Raw genomic sequence first — 26,308 nt, 5'->3', positions numbered from 1 at the left:
TTGTTAACCCTCACAGCTGCTTGTGGCAGCACTCTAAGTGAAAGCATGCTGTTTAGACTATGGGGTTTGCTTTAAGAATCAAATGCAAAGTAATTTTTAACGCACCTGTACAATCTTTAGAAATTATAAGACAGTGTAGGAATATATTTATTATCATTCTTTGCTTCCCAATCTAAATATTAAGAAAATACTTAAAAACCTTAAATTTTTCATGCTAGTGACTCTTATGTGAATACTGTTCTATATACAGAGCTGTATAAATATGCTGTGTATATGGTGAATTGTGAAGAAATTATATTTGACTATTGGTAAGGGGGAAAATACTCTTGAAGGATTGCATAATAATTTCTGACCATTAAAAATTACAAGCTGTTGCAATATTTAATAATTAATATTTATCCAGTAATATTTGATCTTGTTTAGTGGTATGTGTGTCAAATGTTTGAAACAGCCTTTATTTTACAATTGTCATTGCAAACAGAGAGAGAGATAGAGAGATTTCTCCAGGAGAAGGTTTGTGTTATTTACACATAGCAATATTTTAAATACGCAAATGCTGATTGAAAAATAATAGGGCATATAATGGGATATTATATATAAAAATTGAATTTTTCTATATGAATAAAAGAATTTCTGCCATGAAGAGTCACAGATTCCTTAGCTTTTAGAGTAATTCTTCCACTATTTGGATAGGATTATATAAATGCAACTTATCTACTTTTTATGTGCACTAAGGTAATACACATCTTTCTTTGCTCCATATTTGTTTCATTCTGCTGAATTATCACTTCTGAATCTGATTTACCTGTGTGAGACACCTGAATGCAATTTTTAATTCAGGATTTACTTCAGTAGTTTGAGCAAGAAATAGAGAGCCAATTTCTGACAGGATGTCTCAAAGGTACAAACCACCATGCTAATTACTTCTCTTCAGCTGGCATGTTGTTATTTGTGGATACTGCTGACAAAACTGTTGCAGTCTATGTAGCATAGCAGTCATGAGATAGAGCTGTTTTAGTTGCTCACTTTTTTTTTGTGGTATCTTCATGTCTTACTTCCAAGTAGAAGTTAGATTCATTTTTCATTGGTAACAGTGAATTTGGACTGTCTTTAGCACTGTTGCCCTGGGCATCACTGCCTTATTGTGCACTGTAGCTCACTCCAAAGATCCAAGCTGCTTTTGGATCAAAATTCCTTTTTACCTCTCAGGCTTTCTATACTTTAGTAGCCTATGAATACAGAGTAAGTTGGAAGAAGAAATAGGAGTTTTTGAAGGGAAGGTGGTGCTACAGCGGGAAGCAGAAAAGGCAAATTGGAAAAAAAATTAAGATTTTTAGGTTTGCCTTATATATGTCCTTAAAAATTCTTTTAATATATTCCAGGCCAGTATCAAAATTATCTTTAATAAGTTCCTCTTTAATAAAAGAAAATAATCCTGAGAAAATTGGTCAGAAAAATTAAATACTTTTTTAGAAAAATCACATTTGTCATTCTGTTACTTAGTGCTACAATCAAATTTTATAAACTAATGCTGTATGTTGTGATTTTAAAGTGCTTCAAGCAAACTTCCAGGTGCAGTTATTAACGATGTTCCATTTTGGAAAGAAGAAATAGTTATAAACCTGAAAATGATCAATATTTTTAATAACAACCTGTAAGCAATTGTGAAACTACTCATGAGTGTGTGACATTTGTATTGTGTGGCATATCATTGGTAGAGAAGCCAGAATAATCATAGAACATGATCTGCATTGCTTTATAATTTGGGTTTTTTTCAAATGCATTTTAGCATGTTTAGGTGATTTGTTTTTCAGGGGCAACTACTACAAATAAGCCTGCTACAACCTCTAAATTCCTAGAAAACTAATTCTGACAAGAACTTCTAGATGCATGTTTAATGCAATGACAAACTGGTACATGTATGTAATAAACCCCTACCATTACTTTTGTCAGTTTAAAATGAAGGGGGGGGGGGGAAGGTTCTCAGTGAAATGAATAGTTGAATTCAATATTCAGTTCTGGTTTTTTACAGTATTTTGAAATACTAACAAGTGCAGAGGAGATACAATTGATATCAGTAACAGATGGAGAAAATATCTTACAGTGATAGACTTAGATCAATTTCTTTAAATTTCTTTCAATTTCTTTAAATAAAAAAAAAATGCCTTCAAAGCAAGAAGATTCAAATCTGTAAGATCTGGGACAAGCTGTTCTCAGCAGTGAGGGCGGCTCGCTGTTGGCACAAACTCCTGTGAGGATGCTGAATTACTTATCTTCATCCTTTGCAATTAGGATTACATGCCTTTTTAAAGCATGTGTTTTAATCAAATGCAATTTAATGAGTTTATAGATGGTAAGTGGGGAAGTTGTATAAGCAGCATTACCAACAAGTTTCATTAGTTACTTCTGTGTTTGAAAACCTCTGAAAAGAAGCAAAAGGATGGAATAAAAAAGAAATGTGCATACTCACATTAGTATAGTTTTCCTGCTATTGTAACATCTAATGAATTAAATAATTTAAAAAATTAAATAAGTCCTTTTGGGGGGGGTGGGAGCAGTCAGGAAGAATACAGATCATCATTATTTTAAAATAAGGGTCTCCATTACAAATTACTGTAGACTGCAAAAAATCCAATTTTTATATTTAGGTAACCCTAATGATGGTCAGAGTGTTAAAGCAGGCCAGACTTCTGTGATATTTATTGCAATTTTGTTCCAGTGTGATAGATGCAGAATTACACATTCACAGTATGGGTAGGTTGGCTTTACTGTGTGGGAAGGAGATCTGTTGTAACTGTAGAATAACAGGGGCCAATGTTGAGGGGATAGTTAATAATGGCTGGAAAATGCATGTCATGGAGAGATTCTACAGTATGTTCTCTTTGTTGTTTGTCAACACTTTGGGGACAGATCATTTTTTCTTTTGCACGTTTTTCCTGGATTTAATATAAAACTGATGTAGAAGGTCTATGCTATATGTGTAAATTTTGTGTGCTTATCTTTGTTACTGATATACACTGTCTCAAACTAGCTTTTGGTTAGGCTGTCTAAGTATATTAATCTGTGGCAAAATAAGCTTCTGCAGTAATTAGTTCTTTTGCAGATTGTAATGGTGGTGCTATTTGATCATAAATACAGCATTAAGTCATTACACTAATCTTTATTTTCCTGCTTCAGATTTATATTGGGTGTGTCCATATGTTTTACATCATATGCAATCTGCTGCTTCTCATAGTTTATTCTATAATTACATAGACATTATAAATCACCAAAATAACATTTATTCCTGCTTGGAAAATGATCCTTTCATTTAATTGGAGCTTTTTGTTAAGTAGCTATTGTCTGTAACTGTCCAATATTTGCATAGGTTAAAAATTTTTGGGGATATTTTTTATACGAAAAAATATAAAGTCCTGACAACAATTTTCTTATTGGTGAGAAGAAAAAAAAACTACATTGCAGATAGATTACAATAGTTCTGTGTGGTATTTCGAACATCATGAATGTATGCAGATATCAGTGTATTTCACATAAAACTGTTACACAACTAGAAAAAAAATTGTGTTTTTTAAAGCACTGCTATATTTAAAAGTTTTCACTATTACAGTTAATGCTTACTGTCATTAGAATGTGATTCTTGTTCCAAAGGTCAGTCAATTGAAAAGGTCAATTTTAAGGCGTGCATTGATTCCTTCATTTTGAAGGGAAGCATCTTTGTAAGGAAAATCATTCTGTGTTGTTAAATGGTTGTAGGAAGGAATCCAAAGTTCTCTTTTGACATGATCAAGTTCCTTTGTCATGATTTATCTAGGGTGAATATTTGAGCCATCCCTGAGCATACCCTGCCTGCTCCTTGGATGTCAAAATGAGAGCTCAGACAACAATGATGGCTGCAACATTTTTCTTTCTTTTCGCTCCTTTTTCCTTGTCAAGAGAAAGGTCTTTACTGGTTAATTTTTTACTTAAACCTTGCAACTCTATGGAGCTGTTGGCAGTGATTTAAAATGCAATAGTGATATGATTTTGTCAGTCATCTGTGCTTAGCTGGCTGGCTGTTTCTCCTAAACTTATATTCTTGATGACCATCAGTGCAAGCCTTAGTTTGTGCGTGTAACACAATTATAGCCTGAAGGAGACAGAAGTATGAATTTCTAAATTTAAATCTCTGGCTGCCATAAAATAGTATCACTAGAGGTATAACTGATGAAACTGAATCCATCACTGCTTATTGCATATGGGAATCAGAGGTTTGCACAGTGCTGTTCAGTAGTAAAGTTTTCAGGGAAGAGAAGACTACATCCATAGTCAAATGTACTCATTTCTGAGAAGTGTGAAGTTGATATAAAGGAAATAAGGCAACATAGGAAATCTATAGCAAATAATTTCATCTTACTATATGAAAGTGAACAAAGAGGTTTTGTCTGTTGTGTGGTTCTACTGCCCTGTTTCAGGGAAAGTGAGAGTCAGTATTACTTTGTTTAAAGGCAAACTACACCGTGAAGTTTCCCCACTTGCACTTACCTGAAAACTGCTTTTCATCTAGAGAATACTATATAGTATGTGATACTTATTTGGGGAGAATTGAGTGAGAGATTCCCAAGACATGCAGTCTTCCAAAAAATCCTGTATTTTACAGAAGCTAGTTTCTTCTGATCCGTACAAAATATATTATTTACCAGGACTTCTGTCTTCTAATCCTGGTGTTCTGCTTCTACTCATGGGGGAGCTTGTAAGGAAAGAAAATTGATTCAGCATTAAATTGCAAGCATCAACAAGTGAGTCTAAAGAGATTAAAAGCTGCATGTGCAGCAAGAGTTCAAGTACTTGGAAACAAGAGTGAGTATCCAAACTTGCCTGTTCTCTAATTAGGTATTGATGCATAGATCTCTTGAATGTAAGTTGCACTTAAAGCACATACTGACTGTGAGCTGTGCCTTAGAAATCTGAGAGAGCAATTACCAGGCAACCTGCAGCTGCTGCCTTCTGTCAGTCAGAGCTTTCACCTCTCAGTAAGTTTCCTTGAAAACAACTGCTACTTCAAAAAATATTATTGATTGGTTTGTGAAATATGATACATATGTGTGTGAGTGATCCTCATCAACGTGTCAGCATGGTTCAAGGTCAAGAGGACCATGTTGCTTTCTGCCATGGCCATGTGTGAGCTGTGGTTTTAGAGTCCAACTCTGCCAAGGATAGCTGTGGAGTCCCAATCCATTTTTCCTGGGGGTTGAGTTGTGGACTTTTGTTGCCCTATCCATTGAAAGTGGGACTACCTGATGGATGCATGAAAATAACTGGCATTGATCCTGGGAAGATCAAATCTTACCTTCCCCAGGACTTAAGACTTTGACCCTTTCTATTCTGCTGGTTTAGGCTGTACTGATAATTCCATGGTGGTACAGAAGTGATCTCCTACATAAGTAAGACTGATAATCAGTGAGTGATTATGTGACTTGATATGATGCATAATCAGTATTTTATAACTGTTTCTGTGAATTTTTTTTCCTCATTTGAGAAGATAAACTGACATAAAGGAGGCATTTCTCTTTACTCTCTGCCTTCTGGCTATTTTCACACTTGCATCTCTGTACAGTGATACTGCATTAGGGGAGAGATCAAAAATCCTCTTTAATCACACTTCTTGTCACCTGTTGGTGCACTTGCTCCTCACAGCAATTTCAGATCCATTATTAATCTCATGGTGCAGAAAAGGATAAAGGTCATTTCACTATTTCTAAAAGGAAATAAGAATGGCCTGTTCCAAAAGGGAGCATCAATGAGTACTGAAAGGATTTGATGGGGAATATAGGGTCAGCAAGGAAAATATTCACATTAGAAGGAGGAATGAAGTCCAAGTGAAGTACCTCACAGACACCATCTACCATGGAGTTCCCATTATTTATTGCATTAGTTTTGGCGGTCTTTATCGCACTTTCATTAAACTTACTTTGTGTGTGCTCTAAAGAAATAAGGATTTGAGCAAGGTAACAGTCTGTCTCGGAGCAGAGAACTAAACAGTCCTAATACTAATTGAACAGTACTGCATATTTCTCTTTGGCCATCCAAAACCACAGATTTTTGTGGTGGACTTCAAATAGACAGCTGCTTAAAAAAATTAAATGCAAAATGCATCTTGTGAGATGAAAAAGATAACAAATTGTTTGGTACGTAATAAGGTTAACATTAAAGGAAGATAATCTGATACCAAAAAGGTAGAGGGATTTAGTTGTTGTGGGCTGAGGTTTGGTTTTGGGGTTTATTTGTTTTAGTTCAGTCAGAACATCTGAAAGGTATTTGAAAATCATGGCTAATCACCAGTCACAGATGGATGAGAATTTGGTCTAGTATAATGAAAAAGTTGGTGAGTCTGCCAAACCAAGTCAAATGTTTTAGATCCTCTGAACCTGTATTATACTTGCCCTAGCCAAATTGGGAAAAGTGTGTGAAATAGTGAAGTCATTACCAGTTACATTTAAAACAAGAGGGAAAAGGAAAACACAGAAAACCAGAAAACTGAAGGCCTGGCAACCCAAAATTCCTGGTAAAAAATAGTCTGTAGGTAAATAGATAAAAAAGATGGGGTAGGGATTGTCAGGACCACAGCTGGAAACCAGACTCAAAACTCTAGAGTGGTTCACTAAGAGCAGGAGGGTTTTTCAATGGGAATTAGAGACTGAGTTTTAAAAAAAACCATATTTTTTAAAGAAAAAGGACAAAATGTGTTTCATTTACTTAATGTTGGTTAATGAAACAAAAGATGCTTTATAGATTCTGTGAAATGATATGGCATATACAAAAAATATTAGATGTCATATGATGCAGTTCTGCCTGGGTTTAAAAGATTTTTTTTTAAAAAGTATATACTTCTAGTGTTTACTTTGGTGAAATAGTAATGGGTTTTTTGCCAAAGTGAATTGTCTTGGTAGACTAGTATCTTCAGTAATGTTCTGGCTCAAATACCGCTGGATTTTTAAACTTGGATGAAGTTGTCAATACTTTGGGGGACAAGATTAGAATTCAGGATTTTTCTCAAAGCATGGAACACATGGCTAGACCTGTTAGAACGCCAGACCACAGCCTTGTGTTACAGTTTGGAGTGGAGATTTTTTTTTTCCCCCCCTGCAATTTTTAACTTATCTCATGCTCTAGAGGCTTCTCACAAATGTCCTGGCAATGCATGATGGGCTGTGCCAGTACCTATTAGTGGTACTGTTTCAGATGTCTGTGCCCTATTAACATGCCTATGGCTAACCTGATCACAACATGTATTTTCTCCTGTGATGGACTGACAGAGACCACTGGGATTTAAGCTCATTCCTCAGTTATGAAGAACATATCTTGCTTCCAAGGATTGTTTGGCAATTTCATCAAGAAAATCTGTCACTTGTTTAGAGCATAGCCACCACCCTCTGTGGCCCCAGCTCCTCCTTTGTTCTCCTGGTATTTTCCAGTAGTAGGACTGCAGGATGTTAAAAAGCAGCACTGCTTAATTTGTAGAAGGAGTTAAGAGAAAGAAGGGGGATAGCCTTGTAGAAAATCACAGAAACAATTAAACACTAAAACACATGACCCAATGGAGAAAAATTAAAAATGAAAGAAAGGCATATATTTTCTTTATAAGAGAGGATGTAGGCGGGGACACCCTGAGGTGTCCTGAGGATGACTCCTCTTAGCAAGAAATTTGTATACTGGAGGATAGAAAAAACTGTAGAACATGAGACCTCAAAGATGAGAAATGTGATGAAGCTTAGGGGAAACTTCCTTTCCATTTATTTGCTGTTTCTTTCTAACCTGAATTATGCCTTCCATGATTTTAGCTATGTTACAGTAGATGAAACCGTGGAATTGTTTAATAGGTAGGTTGCATTTCCTCCATTACTGGTGGTTTTAAAGAAAATATTAAGACAGGAATGCATCAGGTAGAGCTGAATTTGGGTTTTTTCAGCATCCCAAGTATCTTTTAATTTCTTTTACAGACTGCAGTTGCCACAAAATAGTATTTCATTCCTTTAAGCTGTGAAAATATTTTAAAGTAATTGTATAAATAAATGCATTCCTTTACAAATAATAGTTTCAGTTTTATTTTAATTCTGTTTCTCTGTTTCTGGATGACCTTTTTAGAATATGCACAACCAAAGGACTTTGAGAACAGTTCTGTAATCGTGTTAATAGGAATATGCTGCAATATAATATACTACAGTAATAAGGAATATGCTGCTTAGAGAATCTAAGGAGCGCAACCTGAAGAGTCAGAATCCCAAAAGTTTTTTCTACCTACCTTGTTTTTATTTGCTTGCCAGGAAGCAACAGCCTACAGTTGCCTTATAACATTGTTATGGGCCAATTCCAATGACATGTAACCTTCTCTTTTTTAAACTCTATCAGCTTAGCTTTTTCAGAATGGAAAGCTTTTCTGTATTTTGTTTATACAGACACAGGATTCAAATTTATCTGTTTCCTTCCCTTTCATTTAATAGAAAGTTCACAGCACTTCCAGAGTTCCTTCCAAGGCTCTGGTACAAATACTTCTTTATATTGAAGGGACATTTGAAGTCCTGGAATCATGAACCTTGTAATCCTTGGAACAACAGAAAATTGTTTTGAATCCTGCTTCCGGTTTGGGAGAGCTGGAATTTCTAATACTACAAAAGGAAATGCCCAAACTTGTCTACAGAGGCTGATGCCCTGAGGCATCTCATGTGCTTGGTGTGACTGTGTGCAGAGCTGCTGCCTTGCAAGGGATGGTTTGCCTGACTTGCATGTGTTTCTGAGCTGTTCTGGGACTCAAAGACAACCATAAGTATTAGGAAACTACAGAAATCTCAATAACAGAAGTTTTACTTTGGAGTAGTTCAGCCCATAGAACTAATATGTATTTCATTAGATTTACATGTATGAGGTAAAATACCATTGAAAAATAATTTGATAAAACAGATTGTGTCCCTTTGCAGTTCAGATTGGTGATAAATGTTTAAGAAATGATCACTCTTTGTGTAGTGTGAGGCTGTGGGGTTTGGTGCCACCTTTTTGGGCTCTCATCCCCAGAACAAAAAGGCTGTGGCCATGTAGAGCTAAATTTGTGTCAGAACTATTTTTCTTTTAACTCTGTGGCAGGAACCTTAATGCCAAATCAAGTCAATTGTAGTCATGCTTGACTTTATATAGAAGCAAAGATGTCATTTGTTCTTCCACTGCCAGAAAAAAACCCTACATCTTTCTGGGGACCATCCCCTCTGTCCTGGCTTTTTTCACAGATGGGCAGTTATGTGTCAGTGCTTGTGCTGGATCAATCTTGTATCACTGGGTTATCTGAGAGCGAGCAGACATTGAATTTATGTTCACAAAGCCATGGCCTGTGTCTCATGCCCATTGCTTTGTTGTGGTAGTCTGCATCACAAACAGGATTTGGAATCTCAGATATGTTTGACTGCTTTGTGCTATGAGGTTGTGGCAGTTTGAATTCATTTGTGACACGCTTAAGCTTGACGAATCTTACCTGCAGTTTTCTCTTTTTTGACAGAACAATGAATTCATGAATTTAGGAAAAGATTCATTTATTTAGTGTTAGCTTTATGTTCTTTAATCCTTTGTTGACTGTCATACTTACATCAATGAGGCAATGAAATTGGCACTTAAGAATAACAGGGGGGAAAAAAGGGGAACCGAAAGATCTTTCAGCATGTTGTGCTGGAAGAAATGCATTATTATAATTTCACTGTGTGTTGCTCACTCAGGCTCCCACCTGGAGTATCTAAAGCTAGAGTTCTTCATTTTAGTGCTTGTTTTGCCTTGACTCAGTCTCAAGACTGGAGTCTTACAGATGGTTCTAACAAAAGTAATCCTTGTCTTGTTGCTGGATGCATAGGCTTAGGGCTATAGTTTAATCTGGATATATACACTTACCATAAGGGCGGATGTTAAAAATACACACGTAGTAAAATTCTACAGTGGTTTTCACTGTAGGAGTAAAACATGCTGTTTCCCTACGGGATTTGCAGTTACTTGCATTGTCTTGTTTATTTAAAAATAACAATAAGTAATGGGAGATGTTGTTTCTACTTCTAATAAGGCAGGAATTCATCTCTACTCTTTGAATATGGGGGAATCAGTAAAAATCTGGAAAGCTGCAGTCAAAACAGTGGAGCCAGAAGCAAATGGATTAAAGGCCTTTTGAGTTGTGTTGGCACTTTTCCTTTTTGAGGAGGTTTTTAAACTAACAGCTTGAGCTGCATAAACTTGAAATATTTCTCAAGTGTTTGTTTATGTGAATTGCTTTCTAATGAGGTCATAGCTGTTTTCCCGGACACAGTGGTATTTCCTCCTCTTGCTCTTATTTTTTATGCTGCTTTCTACATTATGCCTTGAAGACAGAACAGTCATGTAAAAATCAAACATTGCTCTGGATACTTCCAAGTTTCAACTCCAATGTTTTACAATAATTTCAAATCACTCAAGGCTGGAGCACAGTATATGTTGAAAGAAGTGATTGAAATGCTTTAGAGTTTTGAAGAAAACCTGTGTCATTGTCAAGAGAAACTCAGATGTAAAATTTTTAGCTCCCTAAAGTTAAGGGAATTGAGGTGGATTGAAAGGAATCTGCAAATGCTGATTTTTCATTTAAATATATTTCATCTCTCATGTGAGACTGATCACTAAGCACAAGAAAAATCACCTAACCATAAAGTGGGTACAGTTTTCAAATCTATGTGGCTAGACATTACATACACAAGTAAATAGTCTTTACCATCTGTTCTATAGAAATCAGAAACATGGACAATTGTCCCTTCTTTTCTTTGCTGTTTGCTTCAAATGCAATGAAACATGCTGGGTTTACCTACAGCATTTGATAATGTTGTCACTGAAATAAATAGCTTCCTGTTTGCAGAGCCTTAGTTTTTTCAGGCTGCTAGAGTTAGAGCTTCTGAAAAAACCAGACTGGTGGACGAGATACTGCTGTATTTCAGGTGGCTGCTTTCACAAATTTTGGGCTAGTGTCATAGGAGGCCAAAATTTTATTTTGAAGTGGTGAGGAGGGAGGGGGCTTAAGTCATTGAGTAATATAAGGATGATACTGTGAAGTCATGATTTCCTAATGACTAATGTGGAGTACTGTAGTTGAACATAAATTTGGAGTGTGTTTCCTACAGTGTCTTGAGTCACAATGATTCAGCCCTAAGCCATGGAGCTGCACAGTGTTGTGGAAGGGGGGGATCAGTTGGCTGGTTGAACTGAGTGTGCTTTGAAAATTAAATGAAATGGGCTAAATGAAAGAAAAATCAACTGTCTCTTTTATATCTGTTTTTGTCAGTAGCAACATAAACTATTTCCGGTTTAACAGTATCTGTAAAATAGGTGATGGAGGTCTGTTCATAAATGTGGAGTAACTGCAATATCAAAACCTCTATGAAGACGTTGTGATATATACATGATGGTAGATCTTCATAATCTGGAACCAAATCTCTTTGGTATAAAATAATAATGCTGAGAAAAAGTTGATTAAATCTGCAGACTGTTTCATTGGTATCTTTTTTTCATTTTTTTACGTTAACAAAGTAAACAAGCAATGTTCTTCCCAAAACACTTCAAAATTTTGAGAGGCTCTTAGTTTCCCACAAAGTTTGGCTTTAATTATATGTCAAGGCTCTGCTGTAGGAGGCATACAAGAACTACCCATCTTATGTTTCTGAAACACTAAAGTGATCATGTAACTATTATTACAATTGAGTTTTTTTGGGTTTTTTTATGGGGAGTATGGTTGTGAGCTGGCTATTACTGCTCCAGGTTGCTTGAAAAAAGAAGTGTTCAGTTCTGCATAACAGATCATGCAGTCACAAAATGTTTGGGGTTGGTTGGTTGGTTTTTTAACCTATGAATTGGACAGCTTTAGTACAATTTATCCACCTGAGTACAAAGTCCTACAGAGAGGAAGATTATACTTAAGAAACACCAGAAACTGACTTCTTAAAACAGAAAAACATATTGTTTAATGTGCTAAAATTTGAAGTAGCTTCAGGTTCATTGAGAAGGAAAAATATTTAGCACCTACAAAGAAATACCACGTTGCAGCCTTTTTCCAGGATTTTAATTTTTCTTAATTGAGACTTATAATTGTAGACAGTTGCTCTGAAGGTTATTTTGAACAGCATTTTATTTTCTTCCACTGTGGAACAGAAAATAAAATATACCATGATCTTAAAATGAAATTGTATTTGAGTTTACAAAATGAAAGAAAAATCAACTGTCTCTTTTATATCTGTTTTTGTCAGTAGCAACATAAACTGAACTATTTCCTGTTTAACAATATCTGTAAAACACTTTTTTTTCTTTTTCTTCTTTCAGAAGTGAAGCCAACTTGCATATTTAACAGCATGGAATATTATGATGGAGACATGTTTCGGATGGATGCTTGTCGATTTTGTCGGTGCCAAGGGGGAGTCTCTATTTGTTTCTCTGCCCAGTGTGGTGAGCTACACTGCGACAGGTACTATGTGCCAGAAGGAGAGTGCTGCCCAGTCTGTGAAGGTACAGTCTCTTGTTAATCCTGTCTGCTTTTAATTCTGCTGCTTTTTTTTTTTTTATTTGCCTGTTCAATGGAAATGAGCAAACAAGAGCTTTTGTTCTTCTGAAGTTTGCAGATTCCTCCATAATTCAGTTTATTTCTACATTTTTGCTGTGCCTGAAGGCGCTGTCATGTTCTTTGCAGTGCTTTTCTGACCTTGACACTACTTCTTAGACATGGTCAAGTGTGCAGTGCTTTTTGGGGGGCCTTCTTGACAAACGACATAAAAAGCTGTTTTTAATTTCAGCACAGACATTTAGACAGATATCTCCAGAGCTGCAGTTGTGACCCTGAGACAAATTTTGATAGCTTTGCAACCTCCTCCTTATTCTGTTCAGTGAGAGTAATGCACACAACTTCTTTTCTCTACAATTACAGCAAAGCAATGAGGCAGCAATCCAATGTCAATGTTTTTTCTCTTCCTCCTTTGCTCTGCTGAGAGCTTTGCTAGGCCTATAGTCCTCATAAAACAGGCTCTGTGGGAAATATTACATTGACCCTCTTGCTTATACTAGAAAATATTGGAGTAATCTTCTGCTAGAATACAACCAGAATTCCAGCAGAGGAAGATAGGGGTGGTGCTGGGCACTTGGATCTCGCCTCAGTGGGGATCAGGTTATGGCCACCAGGTAGTCAAAAGGCCTATGAAACACTTTTAGTCCCTTTGTTTAAATTTGGACATAGGAATATCTTCTCAATAAGTGAAATCACCTGGAAATCTGAAATCTCCTCAGAGGAGAGGAGCCTAGTAATTAATGTGAATTTCAAACTTTGCAATCTCCTTAATATCATTATTCCTGTAGTTCTTTGCAGGAGCAAATAAGCCAGAAGATCTGTTATTGCTGTGTTTTATTCCAAGCAGAGAATTAGAAAGTAACGTAAAATATATCATATAAATACATAAAAATACATCTAATAAATATTAGATAAAATACATAAAATTTTATGTAAAAAATACACATATGTTATGTTTAAAATTACAAAAATTTTATGTAAAAATACAAATACTCATAAAAATACATCTAATAGAGGCTGCTGTAAGAGCTGGACCTTCTCATTCAGCACAGGATCTGGTGAAAAATGGCTTGTTTTGTTACAATCTACTGAAAGCTTCAGAAACTTAAACCCAAAATCTGGATAATAAAATATCAGGTGGAGAAGTTAGGAAGTAATTTTTTTAGGAGTATTTGTAATTTTTTAATGCTTTGATATTTATTTTATGTATTTTTGTGTCAGTTTGTATCAGTTTGACACATGGTGTTCACATATAGAGAAACTGAAATGCAAATGTTATAGATTTAAGTGTTCCAGAGAGATACCAATCCATGTTTGCCCTGAGTTTAAGACCTGGCCTAGACATTAATTGCTGACTATACTTGAAGGCAGGATTCCGGTTGTTTGGTCTTTCCTGGTGCAGTTACACCTACGCTTACAAGAGCCTTCATGCTCTAAGAAAAAAAAAAAAAATATCTATGCTATATTGTCATTTAATGACAGACTGAAAAAGTCTAGAGAAGGCATGTCTGGTGTGGTGACCACCCCACCCCCCCCCCCCCCCCGTAAGTGCAGATCCACTGCTGAAGAAACTGCTGTATGAGCTGTTGACTTCATAGAATATATGCAATCTCTTGGATTCATTTCCTATAATTACTATTTTTTCACATATGTCAATATTCCAAGATTTGGCATTATGAAGTCATTGTGTCAATATATACAGATATATAATTGTATAAATATATATCTATATATCTGCTCTATCTGTCCTCTCTGTCATATTCAGATATAGGCGCTGATTTTCCACATTGGTCTTGCAGATCTAGATACGTTCTTTATCGTCTTTGATGATTTAAATATTCAGCTACCTTAGTATTTATCAATAAACTCTTCTCTCATATCTTCATACCACAATAAAATTTGATTTCTCCATTTTTGTACCGTTTCAATCAGACTAGCAAGAAAACCTGATAACATTTTATTTTAGGTTGATGAGTTGGTGTCTATTAGTCTGCAGTGGAAATTTCTTCTTTAAGACAGGTCCTTAGTAAGAATGAAACGGATAACATTATGTAATTATTGAGTAATCTTTTATTTTTCTACTAATGACTGTGGCTTAATACCAAGTTACAGGGTCCTTCATCAAACCACCTGCTATATGTCTTGCTTCTTTCTATTGTGTATTCTTCTGATAGGGGTTACAGCACTAAATTTAGGAAGTCTGACTTCTGAATTCGGAACAATTGGATAGTAAGATACATGGTGGTTTTTACTAGAAATCCCTCTTGATTTAGTGGCATTCTTTTAAGTGAGCCTAGTCAGCTGGCTCCATTAAGATATTATAATTTGTCCTGGTTCCTTTAAACACTTTAAAAATAAAAAGATGGTTCTGGTCCCTTTTTAAATAACTTAGGTAAAGCTGACACTTCAATTTACAAGGTCATGTATTATAAATGGGCAGAACATATCAGCCTACGCATTCCTGCTTTTCTAGTTGTTGAAGAAGTGGCATTTTTTCTACCTGCTCTTCTTCTGTTGAGTATTTCATGGCTTATTGTCAAGGTGATTAGTTGCTTCCTACAAATACTTACTTGATTATAGAAATATCAAAAAAAAAAAACCAAAGCTTTTTCCCCCCCCAAGAATTCTGAAATGGCAAGTACTAAATTTGGTGTGAGTTGTGTAGTACAGGCAAAAGCCCTTCTTGGCTTAACTCCAGGAGAAGGAGAAGTTCTTTTTTGAAGCTCTATAGGCTATATCAGCATTAGGAGATGTAATTTATAGCTTTAAATGACCAGGAACTTTGTGCTTTGAGTTGCATAGAGGACTATTGCAAGTAGCACAAGTCTTATATGCCTTTTCTGTGCTTTTTCTGTATTCTTCTGTCAATCAGAATCCTCTACCTAGTTAGAATGATAAAATTCACTTCATTTCTTTGTGAATGATTTGATTTTTGGCTAGGTCAAACCAGTTTTTTACAGATGCAAGATCATCCTAAAACGTCAAAGGTGCAAAGTTAAGAATTTAGGTACCATTGTAATTTTTAAATGCCTTATTTTCACAACCATCTGGTTTTGGGCTTAATCAGAATTTTACTAAATTCTGAATATCAGTACAGCTCAGGATGGGGATGACATTGTGTGCCATTTACACTCCAAGTATTTGGAGTGTCATAAAGTGACTTTGAATAAGACAACAGCTACTGGCACTGCTACAGGTTTTATCTACATGCAAAATGCATTGCCTTCCTTCCAAAGGGGGCTGATGAAACTCCAAATAAATAATCCAAGGTTCATTCAAGCCTTTTTTTCCTTCAGATAGGACATCTTATTTCTCCCAAGTCCTTCCATCTTAACACTCCTGGAAAATTAACTTATAACAAATCACTTGTGCTTATTTGATATCTGCTAAAAATGAGGTTTTCAGGTATATTTATTGTTTTTAATATCTTAAATTTGCTTTACTATGCAATTTGTAGTGTTGCTTGCTTTTCAAACCTGACTTACTTACTGTACATTCTCAGATACTTCATTTCTGAGCATGCCAGTTACCTTTTCTTAGCTGCCATGATAAGCTGTATACATTCACATAATGTATATATCTTTTTAATGATTAGTATCAGTGCACCTTACCACATCTCTGGAGTACTATTATTTCTGAAGAGTAGAAGCTGCTTTTGTTTCCAGAAGAGGGGGTAGCATATACAGACTTTCATGGAACTTAAGGAGAAATCTTACATGAAGTATGCTTCCTAAAATTCTGTTATTTAAATACCCAGCTGTTAATTTGACTGCTAGCACAGGTAAGTGGGACTTGTGGCTTTCAAGGGGCAAAAACTTCAACTGAAATGAAATTGAAAACTGACTCTGTTCAAAAAAGGTAGTATATCTCAAACACTAGGATGAGGTGCAGCTTAAAGGCACTCTTCCTCTTCCACAACAAATGTGCCAGAAGCCTCATCTTTGCTCATAGTGTAAAAGAATGTTGCAGTGCTGACAGAAGTCATTCCAGTGGGTCATTTAGAAATGTTGGTACAAAAAAATAAAAGAATCAACAGATCCAAGAACCATTTTGTCCTGAAGAACAAAACCAAAAAATTTAAAACATTAATTAAAACACACACTCTCTTGCAATTGCTCTCATTTCAGACCCACTTTATCCAGTCAATAACCCTGCTGGCTGCTATGCCAATGGGCAGATCCAAGCTCACGGGGACCGCTGGCGAGAGGACGACTGCACATTCTGCCAGTGCATCAACGGGGACCCGCACTGCGTGGCCACGGCCTGCGGGCAGAGCTGCCTGAACCCTGTCAAGGTCCCTGGAGAGTGCTGCCCCGTCTGTGAAGGTAGGAGTGGTATTCCCCTTCCTTTGGATTTGATCTGGCATGGCTCCTGCTTACCTGGCAATTCTTGGTTTTTTGTAAAATTTTGGAGGATTGAAGAAGTGGTTGTGGTATTGGCTGGTTAATGAATAATTACAGAGCGCAGAAAACATCAGCGTGGTTTAACTACGCCTGTATGTTGGCAATAATTGTTGGCAATAATTGTTGGCAATACCTTTTGGCATAAAGAGTATAGTAAGAGGTAGTTAAGATCAGCATTATTTACTATTTTTTCTCTTAGCTTTGCTTAAACCTCATAAATAAATATAGAAGAAGTTAGAATGTCAAAATGTTTGTCACTATAGGTATAGCTGTTAATTGGATTATTCATGTTTTCTTCTTCATCACTGTCAATTAGTTGCAACTAAAAATCTCTTTGTACAACATAGTTTGATATTGGACATAATTATGTCAGTGACATTTGTAAAAAGGCATATTGCCTGGGAGATAAACTCTTCAAATTTACAATTATTTTTTCATTTGTTTGTGGAAATACATGTATATGGTATAACTGACTGAGATTTAACCTAACTATAAGGTAACTGCTTGCCCAGCCTGACGATGGAAATGTGAAGACTTGCAAACTGAGACATTAAAAAATATTTTGAATTGCATATGTAAATGTGCATTTAGAGCTGCATTTTATGGAGTAGCTGTTCAGGAAAAACACCAGATAAATTTAGAAACAGTTCTTCTAGACTTAGAGCCATCTTCACAGTACACAAACACTTGTGGGTGCTTCAGTGAGTTGGCACTTACAAGTTTTTCTCATTCCATCTCTGATTAAAAAAAAAAAGAATTTTGTATATCTACATGTGTCTCAGGGCCTTTCTTGGTTTGCAGTATCCATCCAAGTAAGCTCACTGGGATACTTAGTTTTTAGGATAAATCTGGGGAGCATAAGGATATCTTACAGGTGCTCTTTAACTCCAGAATTCACATCTCTAGGTATGAAGATGATGTTTGATACAATGTGTAAAAGCTGTCAGTGAATTGTGCAGAATTGCACTATTTGCACTGAATTAATCACTGTGAGGAAGCAGGTTAACTGCTGTTAATCCCCAGTGATCACCTCAGGATGGGTATCACGGAGCCTCTGCTGTCCCCCCTCATTAGCTAGGTGTCTGAGCCAGCTTGGGAGGGCATACAGAGATAAAGACAGGCTGATGGAAGTATTCTCAACATGTTAATACACTGAGAGGATTCTTTTCCTCTAATGAGGGAGGGATAAGCAAATGTGTCTATTTTCCTATTTTCCTCTTCCAGACTGGGTCAAGCGTTGGCTACCATCCTTCATTGCTAAAGGCTGCAACATAACAAGCTGGTGTTTCATTAACACACCACAGTAATGCCTCTGCAGTGCTCTCAGGACACAAGTGAGGTCCTCTGGACTAGGCTGCATAATTCTATGCAATAACATGTTTGTTCTTTTAGAAGACAATGTAGCTACAACTGTTTAAGTCCATAAAAGTTGTTTTGGTGCTTGGGTGAGTGACATATGGAGTACAATCATACTTATGGTACAAATGGATGAAAACTGACACAGTGGAATTGTGGAATCAATATTTAAATGAGGTCCTTGTGTCATCTAAATTATGTCTTATCAAAAAGTAATCTGACTTCCTATTTGTTTGTCATGTTAGCCTTCGTATGATGTATGCTTAGTTGTAGTCATCTAGTTTTGAGAGTATCATCTGGAAGGCAGTGATAATGGTATTTTGAGGAACTTCCTAAGTTTTAGGCTTAAAAGCATCACATTTGCCTTGGTGGTTTTTGGGTTGTTTTTTTTTTCAAAAGCTAATGATATTATCTAAGTGGTGGAACCAACAATTAGTAGAAGTGCTTCTAGTTCGTGCTAGATCGAAGTTTCAGAATAATTATGTACCAGTGGTCAGAGAACATCTGAAAACACATGAATCCTCTCTTATTTTTTCTCTTCCCTCTCCCACAGCAAACAAATATAACCAAAACAAATTATTGTGATCGATTATTCAAATTATTTAATTCCAGGAATCAAGATACAGGATTATTTCAAGGATCAAAAAATACTGGACTGTTAAAACACAGTAGTGAGTTCAGATGCTAGAACACAAGATTTAAAAAACTGAGTTTGCAAGAAGCACCTCTGGATGATTTGGTGAGAAGTTATTTAGCATTTGAGACTTAATAACTTATTTTGCAATAATGACAAATGAAAAATCTCTGAGAAATGAACCATCAAGGATACCAGCAAATCTCTTGGAGTCATGTTTTGGGGCATCAAACACATTCAAGGCTGTTACACCTTGTGATTAGCAGCCTGAATAAAAGTATTTAGATATACAAGAGCAAGGTGTTACCTGATTTGAGGTATGAGCCCTGTGTGTCTTTCTGAATCTGTTAACATTTTTCTTTGAAAGCACACGTTAAGAAAATCCCAGAACATTAGGAAAAAATAACAGTGTTAGATGTTGACTGTCTGCATTTAACATTAAGAATGTGTATCTTAAAATTACTTTAAAAAAAAAAAAAGTATTGTTTGAGCTGATGGCAGCAGAGGCTTGTGTGTTAGCTGTAGACTTCTGGCCCACCTCCAAGGTCAGATAGCTTCATGTTTCTTAAGCCTTAAATCTGAGATTAGTAGTGTTTCTACTTGGAGTTTAATGCGTGGGGTAGGAAACAAGTACTGTCTGCTTTCATTACGATACAGCTGTAGCTTGCTAACCCAGTAGGCAAGAAGCTCCTTTAGATTTCTGTTCTCTGATTTTCTCCTTATTCTAAGGCTGAACTGGAGAAGTATGCTTGCCCTGGGAAGACAGTTAAAAACTTTTACTTCCTTCGCACAACTGATTTTTCCCACATTTTAGTTTTATCATTTTAATGACAACCTAGTCCCATCTAAAATGCTATTTTGTTTCTGCCATCATCCAGCCACCTGACTCTATTCTCTTCAACAGGTAAGCTGCATGGATCAGTGCTCCTTCCCATTTTAAATCAGCTTCTCACTCTTTTTCCTGAGCATTGTTTCTGTTGATGAAGTTCTGCTATTGATGCTCACTGTGCTGTCCATGACCTGCAGAGGTGGTGGGAAAAGGGGAGAATAAGGTCCACGCTGGGAAGCTGGCTGGCAAATCAATCCCTTGATTTTAATGATTCTAATGAAAAAGATTTACTTTTTAATGGAGCTACAAGCAATTAAGTAAATTCCAGGCTCATTTTTTCCTAAAGAGGAATTCAAATGCATCATCAGCCATTTGATGCTTTTCTGCATACCACCTCATTGCACTTGCATATCCACAGCTTAACCTGATTTTTGCAATGCACTGTATGAGCAGAAGCGTTGGCTGTCTGTGCTCTTCACTTTGGTTTCTCCATCTTTCTGCTTCTCTAATTTCCTACTGTTCAGGAAAGAGAAGCAGAATTCTTATCTAGTGCAGGCAAAGGTCTGGCATTGGTAGTATTATATAAGTGTCATATTTTCAACTATGTAAGTTAGTAAAGCAGAAAAAGCAGTGTACTTTAGTGATATGTTCAATAAATGGGCAAAAATAATGTAAACTTTGCAGCTCATTTTGAAATAGTAGTTTACTAGGGATTGTAAAGATAAAAATACCTCATTTTGCACTCCTCATTTGAATGACTTCCAGTTCTCACTCACATCTTAACATATCAACACTCTCAACAAGAGTATATACCCTAGAGAAATAACATCATTTTTGCAGATTAGTTTAAAATTCTTTTCAAAAGTTGTATTATGTAATTGCATCATGAATATACTTTGCTTTTTCACTCTTGCTTGTATACTACATTTCTTGATTCATTCTTGATTCTGCACTAATTTTTTCACTTTTTTTGTGGAGACTAATGCAGAATGTAGGAAATAATTGTATTCATTTTAGAATCTTAACTGTGCATCAGATCTAAAGCAGGAAGAAGAATGGGACCTGCTGAAAACTTCCTACTATCTTAGTCAGTTTAGTGGCTGATGGACCAGTTCAGGCCCATATTTCTATTTAGAAATAACTATTAGATAAAGAATAATAAGGAAGACATTTTATATGCTTATCGCTATTTTTAAGCATGCATATTTATTTCTCATTGAACTTCTATTTACATTTGAAAGAGAACCCACTTCCAGCAGCCAGCTTCAATTGTGTGAGCTTACTTTAAGCATGTCAGATATAAGCTCTTTAATATGCAAACCAAAGCATTTAGTCAAAGATATTTCTATCATATATTTTGGTTTGAGTGTTGAGGGTTACAGGGATTTGTGAGACAAATTTAGGACTTGATGAGAAAATTCTAATCAAAACTGCTTGTGGATCTGGCCTGGCTGTGGCTCATCCAGAGTAAAAGGTTATTAGTATCAGTCACTTCTGACTCTTCCTCTTTGTCTTTGATCTAAATGCTGCTGTACCTGCAGTTCTGCCAATTCAGTTATTTCTTGGCTGGTTTATAATCAGTTTCAATGAAAGACATATTTGTTCCCCTAGATAAGTTTACGTTCCAGCAGCTTCATAAGGATAAATTTTTTCTTGGATTAACTTACAAAAAAATTTTGCTGCCAGAGATCACATATAACATACCAGAAATTCTGTGTACAAAGATTCTTGAAATATGAGCACAGTATGTCAGCACACAAATGTATTCAGCTTTTGAATACAGTAAATTCAGAACAAACTAGAACATTCCCTCATGGAGAAAATCCTGATGTTCTTCCTACCACAGTGAGAAAACCAGGCTATGAGGACTGTAGAGACTAAAGTTACATAAAATCAGCTGTTGACACTTTTCTAAACTAGAGACAAAGATGGAGCAATTGTGATATTTCTGTTACTATACAGAGCTGATTTGTATCTGTTCTCTGCAGTAAACCTTTTTTAATTCTTCCTAACATGCTGCTGTATATGTATCCATGGTGTATATCCTGTATGTGTGCTATGCAATGCACGTTCCCATGGTGATTGGATGCCCAGAGTGGTTTGCAGTGTATAATTTTCTGAATGCTTGCCTTGGGTTTGCTGGACCTGGGGAAGATGGTAACAGTCGCTCCCCTCACTTCCATCTTGCCTGCTGCTGCTGGAAGGGGAGGCTGAGTGAGGCGCTTGAAATACTTCACACTGGAACTCCCTGGGGAGATTGATGAGGGGAAAGAGACAGGCGTATGGGGGAATAGGTGCATGAAGAAGAGGGGTATTTATGGATGTGGTGTGCCAATACAATGGGTTTGTATATGGATTTAATTTTCAAATCTGTGGGCAGCCTCTCTTTGAGTTGCACTGTAGCTGGTATCCACTAGTATCTTTACCAGCTCTGTTTGATGTTTTTACTAGCTCAGATCAAAGCTAAATTTATTTTATCTAGAGACAACATAGCTAAAAAGAACAGCCAGTGTCTTAGAAGACAGAGTATGAATTCATATGTTTTAAAGCAGAGAACTGACAGAAAGATGCTCACCAAATTCAACAAGAGAAAATACAGCAGGCTATGCTGTGAGGAACCAGATTAATTTTGATTTTTGTCTCAACATTGTTTGACCAGAGGTATATGGGGGAAGGACTGCACATGTGCCACTTGCAGGAGGCAGCTAGGAGAAGATGGAGGAAAGCCCTTCTCTAGGGAGACTTTGCCTGACAGCCATTCCATGTCTCACATGGAGTAGGCAGTCAGTAGGAGACCACCAAGGACACTGTGTCCTCCAGAGAGGTTCTCCAATCGGGTGGCAAAAGGTCCCCACCAATGGACTGCAGTCAAACATTCAACTGGGCCAGTGGTCTCCTGCCAGCGAGCAGACCTTGGGAAGAGCTGGGGCTATAAAAGTAACTGAGTCACAAGCTGCTGGCCTCTTTTTTGCCCTCGCTTTTTGCCCTTGTTCTTTTTGCTTGCTCTTGCTCGCTCGCTTTCCCTGGCTTGTCACTTGCTGACCACCTCCTGTGTCCCGTCCTACCACTTTTATCTTCCTCACCTGCTCCAGCCATTGCCTGTCCTGCCCCTCTGTGTTCCTGCCTGGGTTCCTGCCTGAGCCGCCTGCTTCCAACCCTGTGTCGCCGATCCAGGCCATCACCACAATCCCTGCTGCAACCCTGTCCAGGCTTCTGAGCCACCTCCTGATCCTCACACACCTCGTGTCTGGTGCCACGGCTGCGGGAACTGTGCCTGTGGAGCTGCACAGGCTCCCCGGCCGGCAGCGTGCACACACCCCCGCCACGCGGACACCGATGGCGCACTCCCAGGTTCTGCTGGTAACACCCGCTTCTTCTCTCTGTCTCCCCTCTCTCTTCTCCCCCCGCCTTTCTTTTTCCTTCTCCTTCTTCCTTTTCTGTCTTTCCTACTCTTGTTTAGTTGCTCAGTGCCCTTTTCATTACCAATAAATGGTTCTCAGATATAATATTTGCCTCATTTGGCTTAATTCTGTCCTAGATCATCTGTTTTAAAAGAACCCCCCACAGTTTTCCCTTAGTGGAACGTGACATGCTTGGAGGAGATTCTTCATGAGTCCTGAACCAGAGTGATTTTTAAATAGCAGCTTTCCATGAGAGGTTTTGTGATTAAGGGGAACATGTTGAATGTGGATTAACAGGGCCTTAAGAAGGCAAATACCATACTGAAATTAAGATCAAGAGGAGAATTCCCAAGACCTGAAGTAATTTTTTTTGCTCTCTTTCCTGTGGGTGGGTATGCCCCTGGATGACATAGTAGGTACTTGGTTCTTTTCCGTACATTGCTTCTCTGATAAGGGTGGAAGCTGGAAAGCATTGGAGAGCTATGAGCACAGTCCAAAATTTGTAGAAGACAGACTGAATAAATTGGATTGGTTCAGCTTAAAATAAAACTATGAAGTCAGAATGTGAGCATAGCAGTCCTCAAGTGACTAAAAGATTGTTGCAAAGAAAAAGATAAGACAGAAAAAGAATGCAATTGGATTACAGAAGAGAAAGATGGGATTTAGAGGAAGACAGAAAGTTGTTGAGGAAAAAAAATTCCCTGTGGCATGTTGTGACTAAGATTGTCTTTTTGATGTGTTCAGGGCATGGCAGTTGTATTTTCAGCCTTAGTGAAAAGAGATTTGCTCAGGAAATTGCTTGCATAACTGAAAGTGGTAATGGTATTTCACGTGTAGTTTTCAGTGTTCGTGCAAGTGGTGGCTGTAGTTTACCAATACAAAGCCTGATACATAGCTGGGGGCTTGGAGGGGGGAGGGTGTTTGGGGTCTTTTTAACTAAGCATCAAAGTGATCAAAACCCTTTTGACAAGACATCTTGATACAAAGTGTCCACTTAAATCACTTCTTTCCGGTTATCTGACACATTAAAGCCCATGGGCTGATTAATAAAAACCTAATGTGTGAGGCAGGGGACTGGGTACTTTGAGGTGGCTGTTTCCATAGGGAGAGAGGCACAAAGCCGTTCCACAGAAAAGGCATAAAATCGGAGACAGAGGCATATTGAGACATGATAGTGTGGAGGGGAAGAGCTTCCTTTATCCTTGGCCTGTCCCCAAATTCAAACTCTTCAGTTGACACAGCTTTTCAGGGCATGCACCTCCTTTTTCTGGTGACAGCTGGGAAAAGAAGGCCCATTCCCTTCTGTGGATCCAGCACAAACAGTTAGTTAGTTTTCAGCTTCTGATAGATGCTTCTATATAGCGTCTATAGTTCCTGTAATGGTATTGGCCCTCTGGGATTTGACTTTGTTTATTGAATCTATTATCTATTTATCTGTTTAGTTTGTTTTCTGTTTTGACTTCTCTTCTTCATTAAGAGCCAAGGTTTAGGCAATCATACTGGCCTTCTGTGCTTTCCCCATGGTTTTAGAGCCAATGGCTTATTTTTGCAGTACAAGGAAGGGATCACATTCCTTCAGATTAAAACAGACAGCTAGGTAGAGGGGAGAAAGGGCTTTTTCAAGTGCCATAAGGGACTGCAAAATTTTTATATGTGCTCACACTTCTTTTGGCTCAGACCAGCTCTTCATGGGGACTGGTGAGGGTTCCTGTTCCATTTCAGCTAACCAGATCCATTGGCAATCAGCTAAATTGGCAGGTAGTACTGCTGCTTACTGCTTACTTCTTGCTGGGCTAACAACTTTGCTTTCTAAGTAACATTAGAGTGGTTTAAATAACAATTCCATTTTTAACAAATTTTACCAAAAAAGAGGGAATATACCATATGAATATATAATAGCATGGGAATAATACTAAAGAAGCTACAGTGATAGAAAAAACTGTTTCCCTTGGGCCATCTGCATCTGTGCACAGCCATCTGCAAATTGGAATAATAGCTGTTTTCACAGAAAGTAAGTATTGGTTAGGATAGTATGATTTCTTTTTTTTTAACAAGATAATAAATACAAGTGTTCAGCACTAGCATTGATGCCAAAAATGTCCTTTAGGAAGGTCTGTGGTTGCTTCTATTCCCTTGCATTTCTCAGAGGCTCAGGCTATTCATAGAGAAAGCTGATACACAGTAATTGGTTATCTCACAGCATGTCCTTCTGCAAGAGAGCCCTCAGGTACAAGTGGCTGGGTGCCAGCATAAGCTGTGAATGAGAAATTAAGTGTTAAACAAAATCCCCTCAGAGGATTTTCATGAATAAGACCCACAGTACTTTGCTGTCATTATGGCTGACACTTTATCTTCACAAAAAGAAATTAACATTTTCATCAATAAAGGAATCCAAACTCTAGCTGAGATGTAATTCAGTTCAGTTCCTTTAGCGTGTCTAGCACTTCATTAAGTAAAAACAGGCAGCAGAGTCCAGTGAAAAGAAATTTGATTCATTCAGGATGAAGTCAGTGGTAGTGAGTAGTGTTCACTGACACGGGGTGTGGGCCCAGAGTCCTCCTTAGAGCATGAAATGTAAGTTATTGTTCGGCAGCAGCACTGGAGCTCCCAACCAGCCCTTTCATCAAAGTCAATCAAGGGATGCAAACGCCATGCTGCAGAGAATTGGGCTTCTGTTTGCCAGATCATGATTTAGTATAGTGGTTCTAGAGAAGGCAGCTGAACCTGTGGGACCACTGTATGATGTAACCAAACTGGCCAGGGCACGCCAGTGAAATTCAGGAAGACTTTACGAGTATGGAATAACGTTTTCATGGTTTTCAGTGATTCATTGTTGAATTCAGTGGAAGACTGCTGAAAAGATAAATAACCAGAGAATCCTAATGAATATGTGTCAGAGGATGTCTCACTTATGAAGAACTTCATGGATCCTCCTATTTAATTCAGCACCAATAGTTTTCATAAATTTGCCTCAGATGTACACCAATTTAGTCTTTATCTTCAACTAATAAAAATAAGTGAATGGCTTTCTTAATGTATTTTAACAATTCTTGATAGACTTAATTGATTCTGCTTCAACAAGGTGGTTGTTTCTTAGTGTCATTCCACCTA

General features: G+C 37.3%; 1 protein-coding gene across 2 annotated transcripts in view; it reads left to right on the top strand.

The window, feature by feature from the left end:
- Window positions 1–26,308, top strand: part of CRIM1 (cysteine rich transmembrane BMP regulator 1) — a 176,881-nt gene that overhangs the window by 107,433 nt on the left and 43,140 nt on the right. For both annotated transcript variants that reach the window (XM_038132996.1, XM_038132997.1), the window contains 2 exons: window positions 12,340–12,522; window positions 16,702–16,899. In XM_038132996.1, coding sequence (XP_037988924.1) covers window positions 12,340–12,522; window positions 16,702–16,899 — 381 coding nt within the window. The remainder of the gene's footprint in view (window positions 1–12,339; window positions 12,523–16,701; window positions 16,900–26,308) is intronic.

Source organism: Motacilla alba, chromosome 3 (genome assembly GCF_015832195.1).
Source record: "Motacilla alba alba isolate MOTALB_02 chromosome 3, Motacilla_alba_V1.0_pri, whole genome shotgun sequence".
NCBI classification, from domain to species: Eukaryota; Metazoa; Chordata; class Aves; order Passeriformes; family Motacillidae; genus Motacilla; species Motacilla alba.
This window is presented reverse-complemented; position numbering and strand designations above follow the sequence as displayed.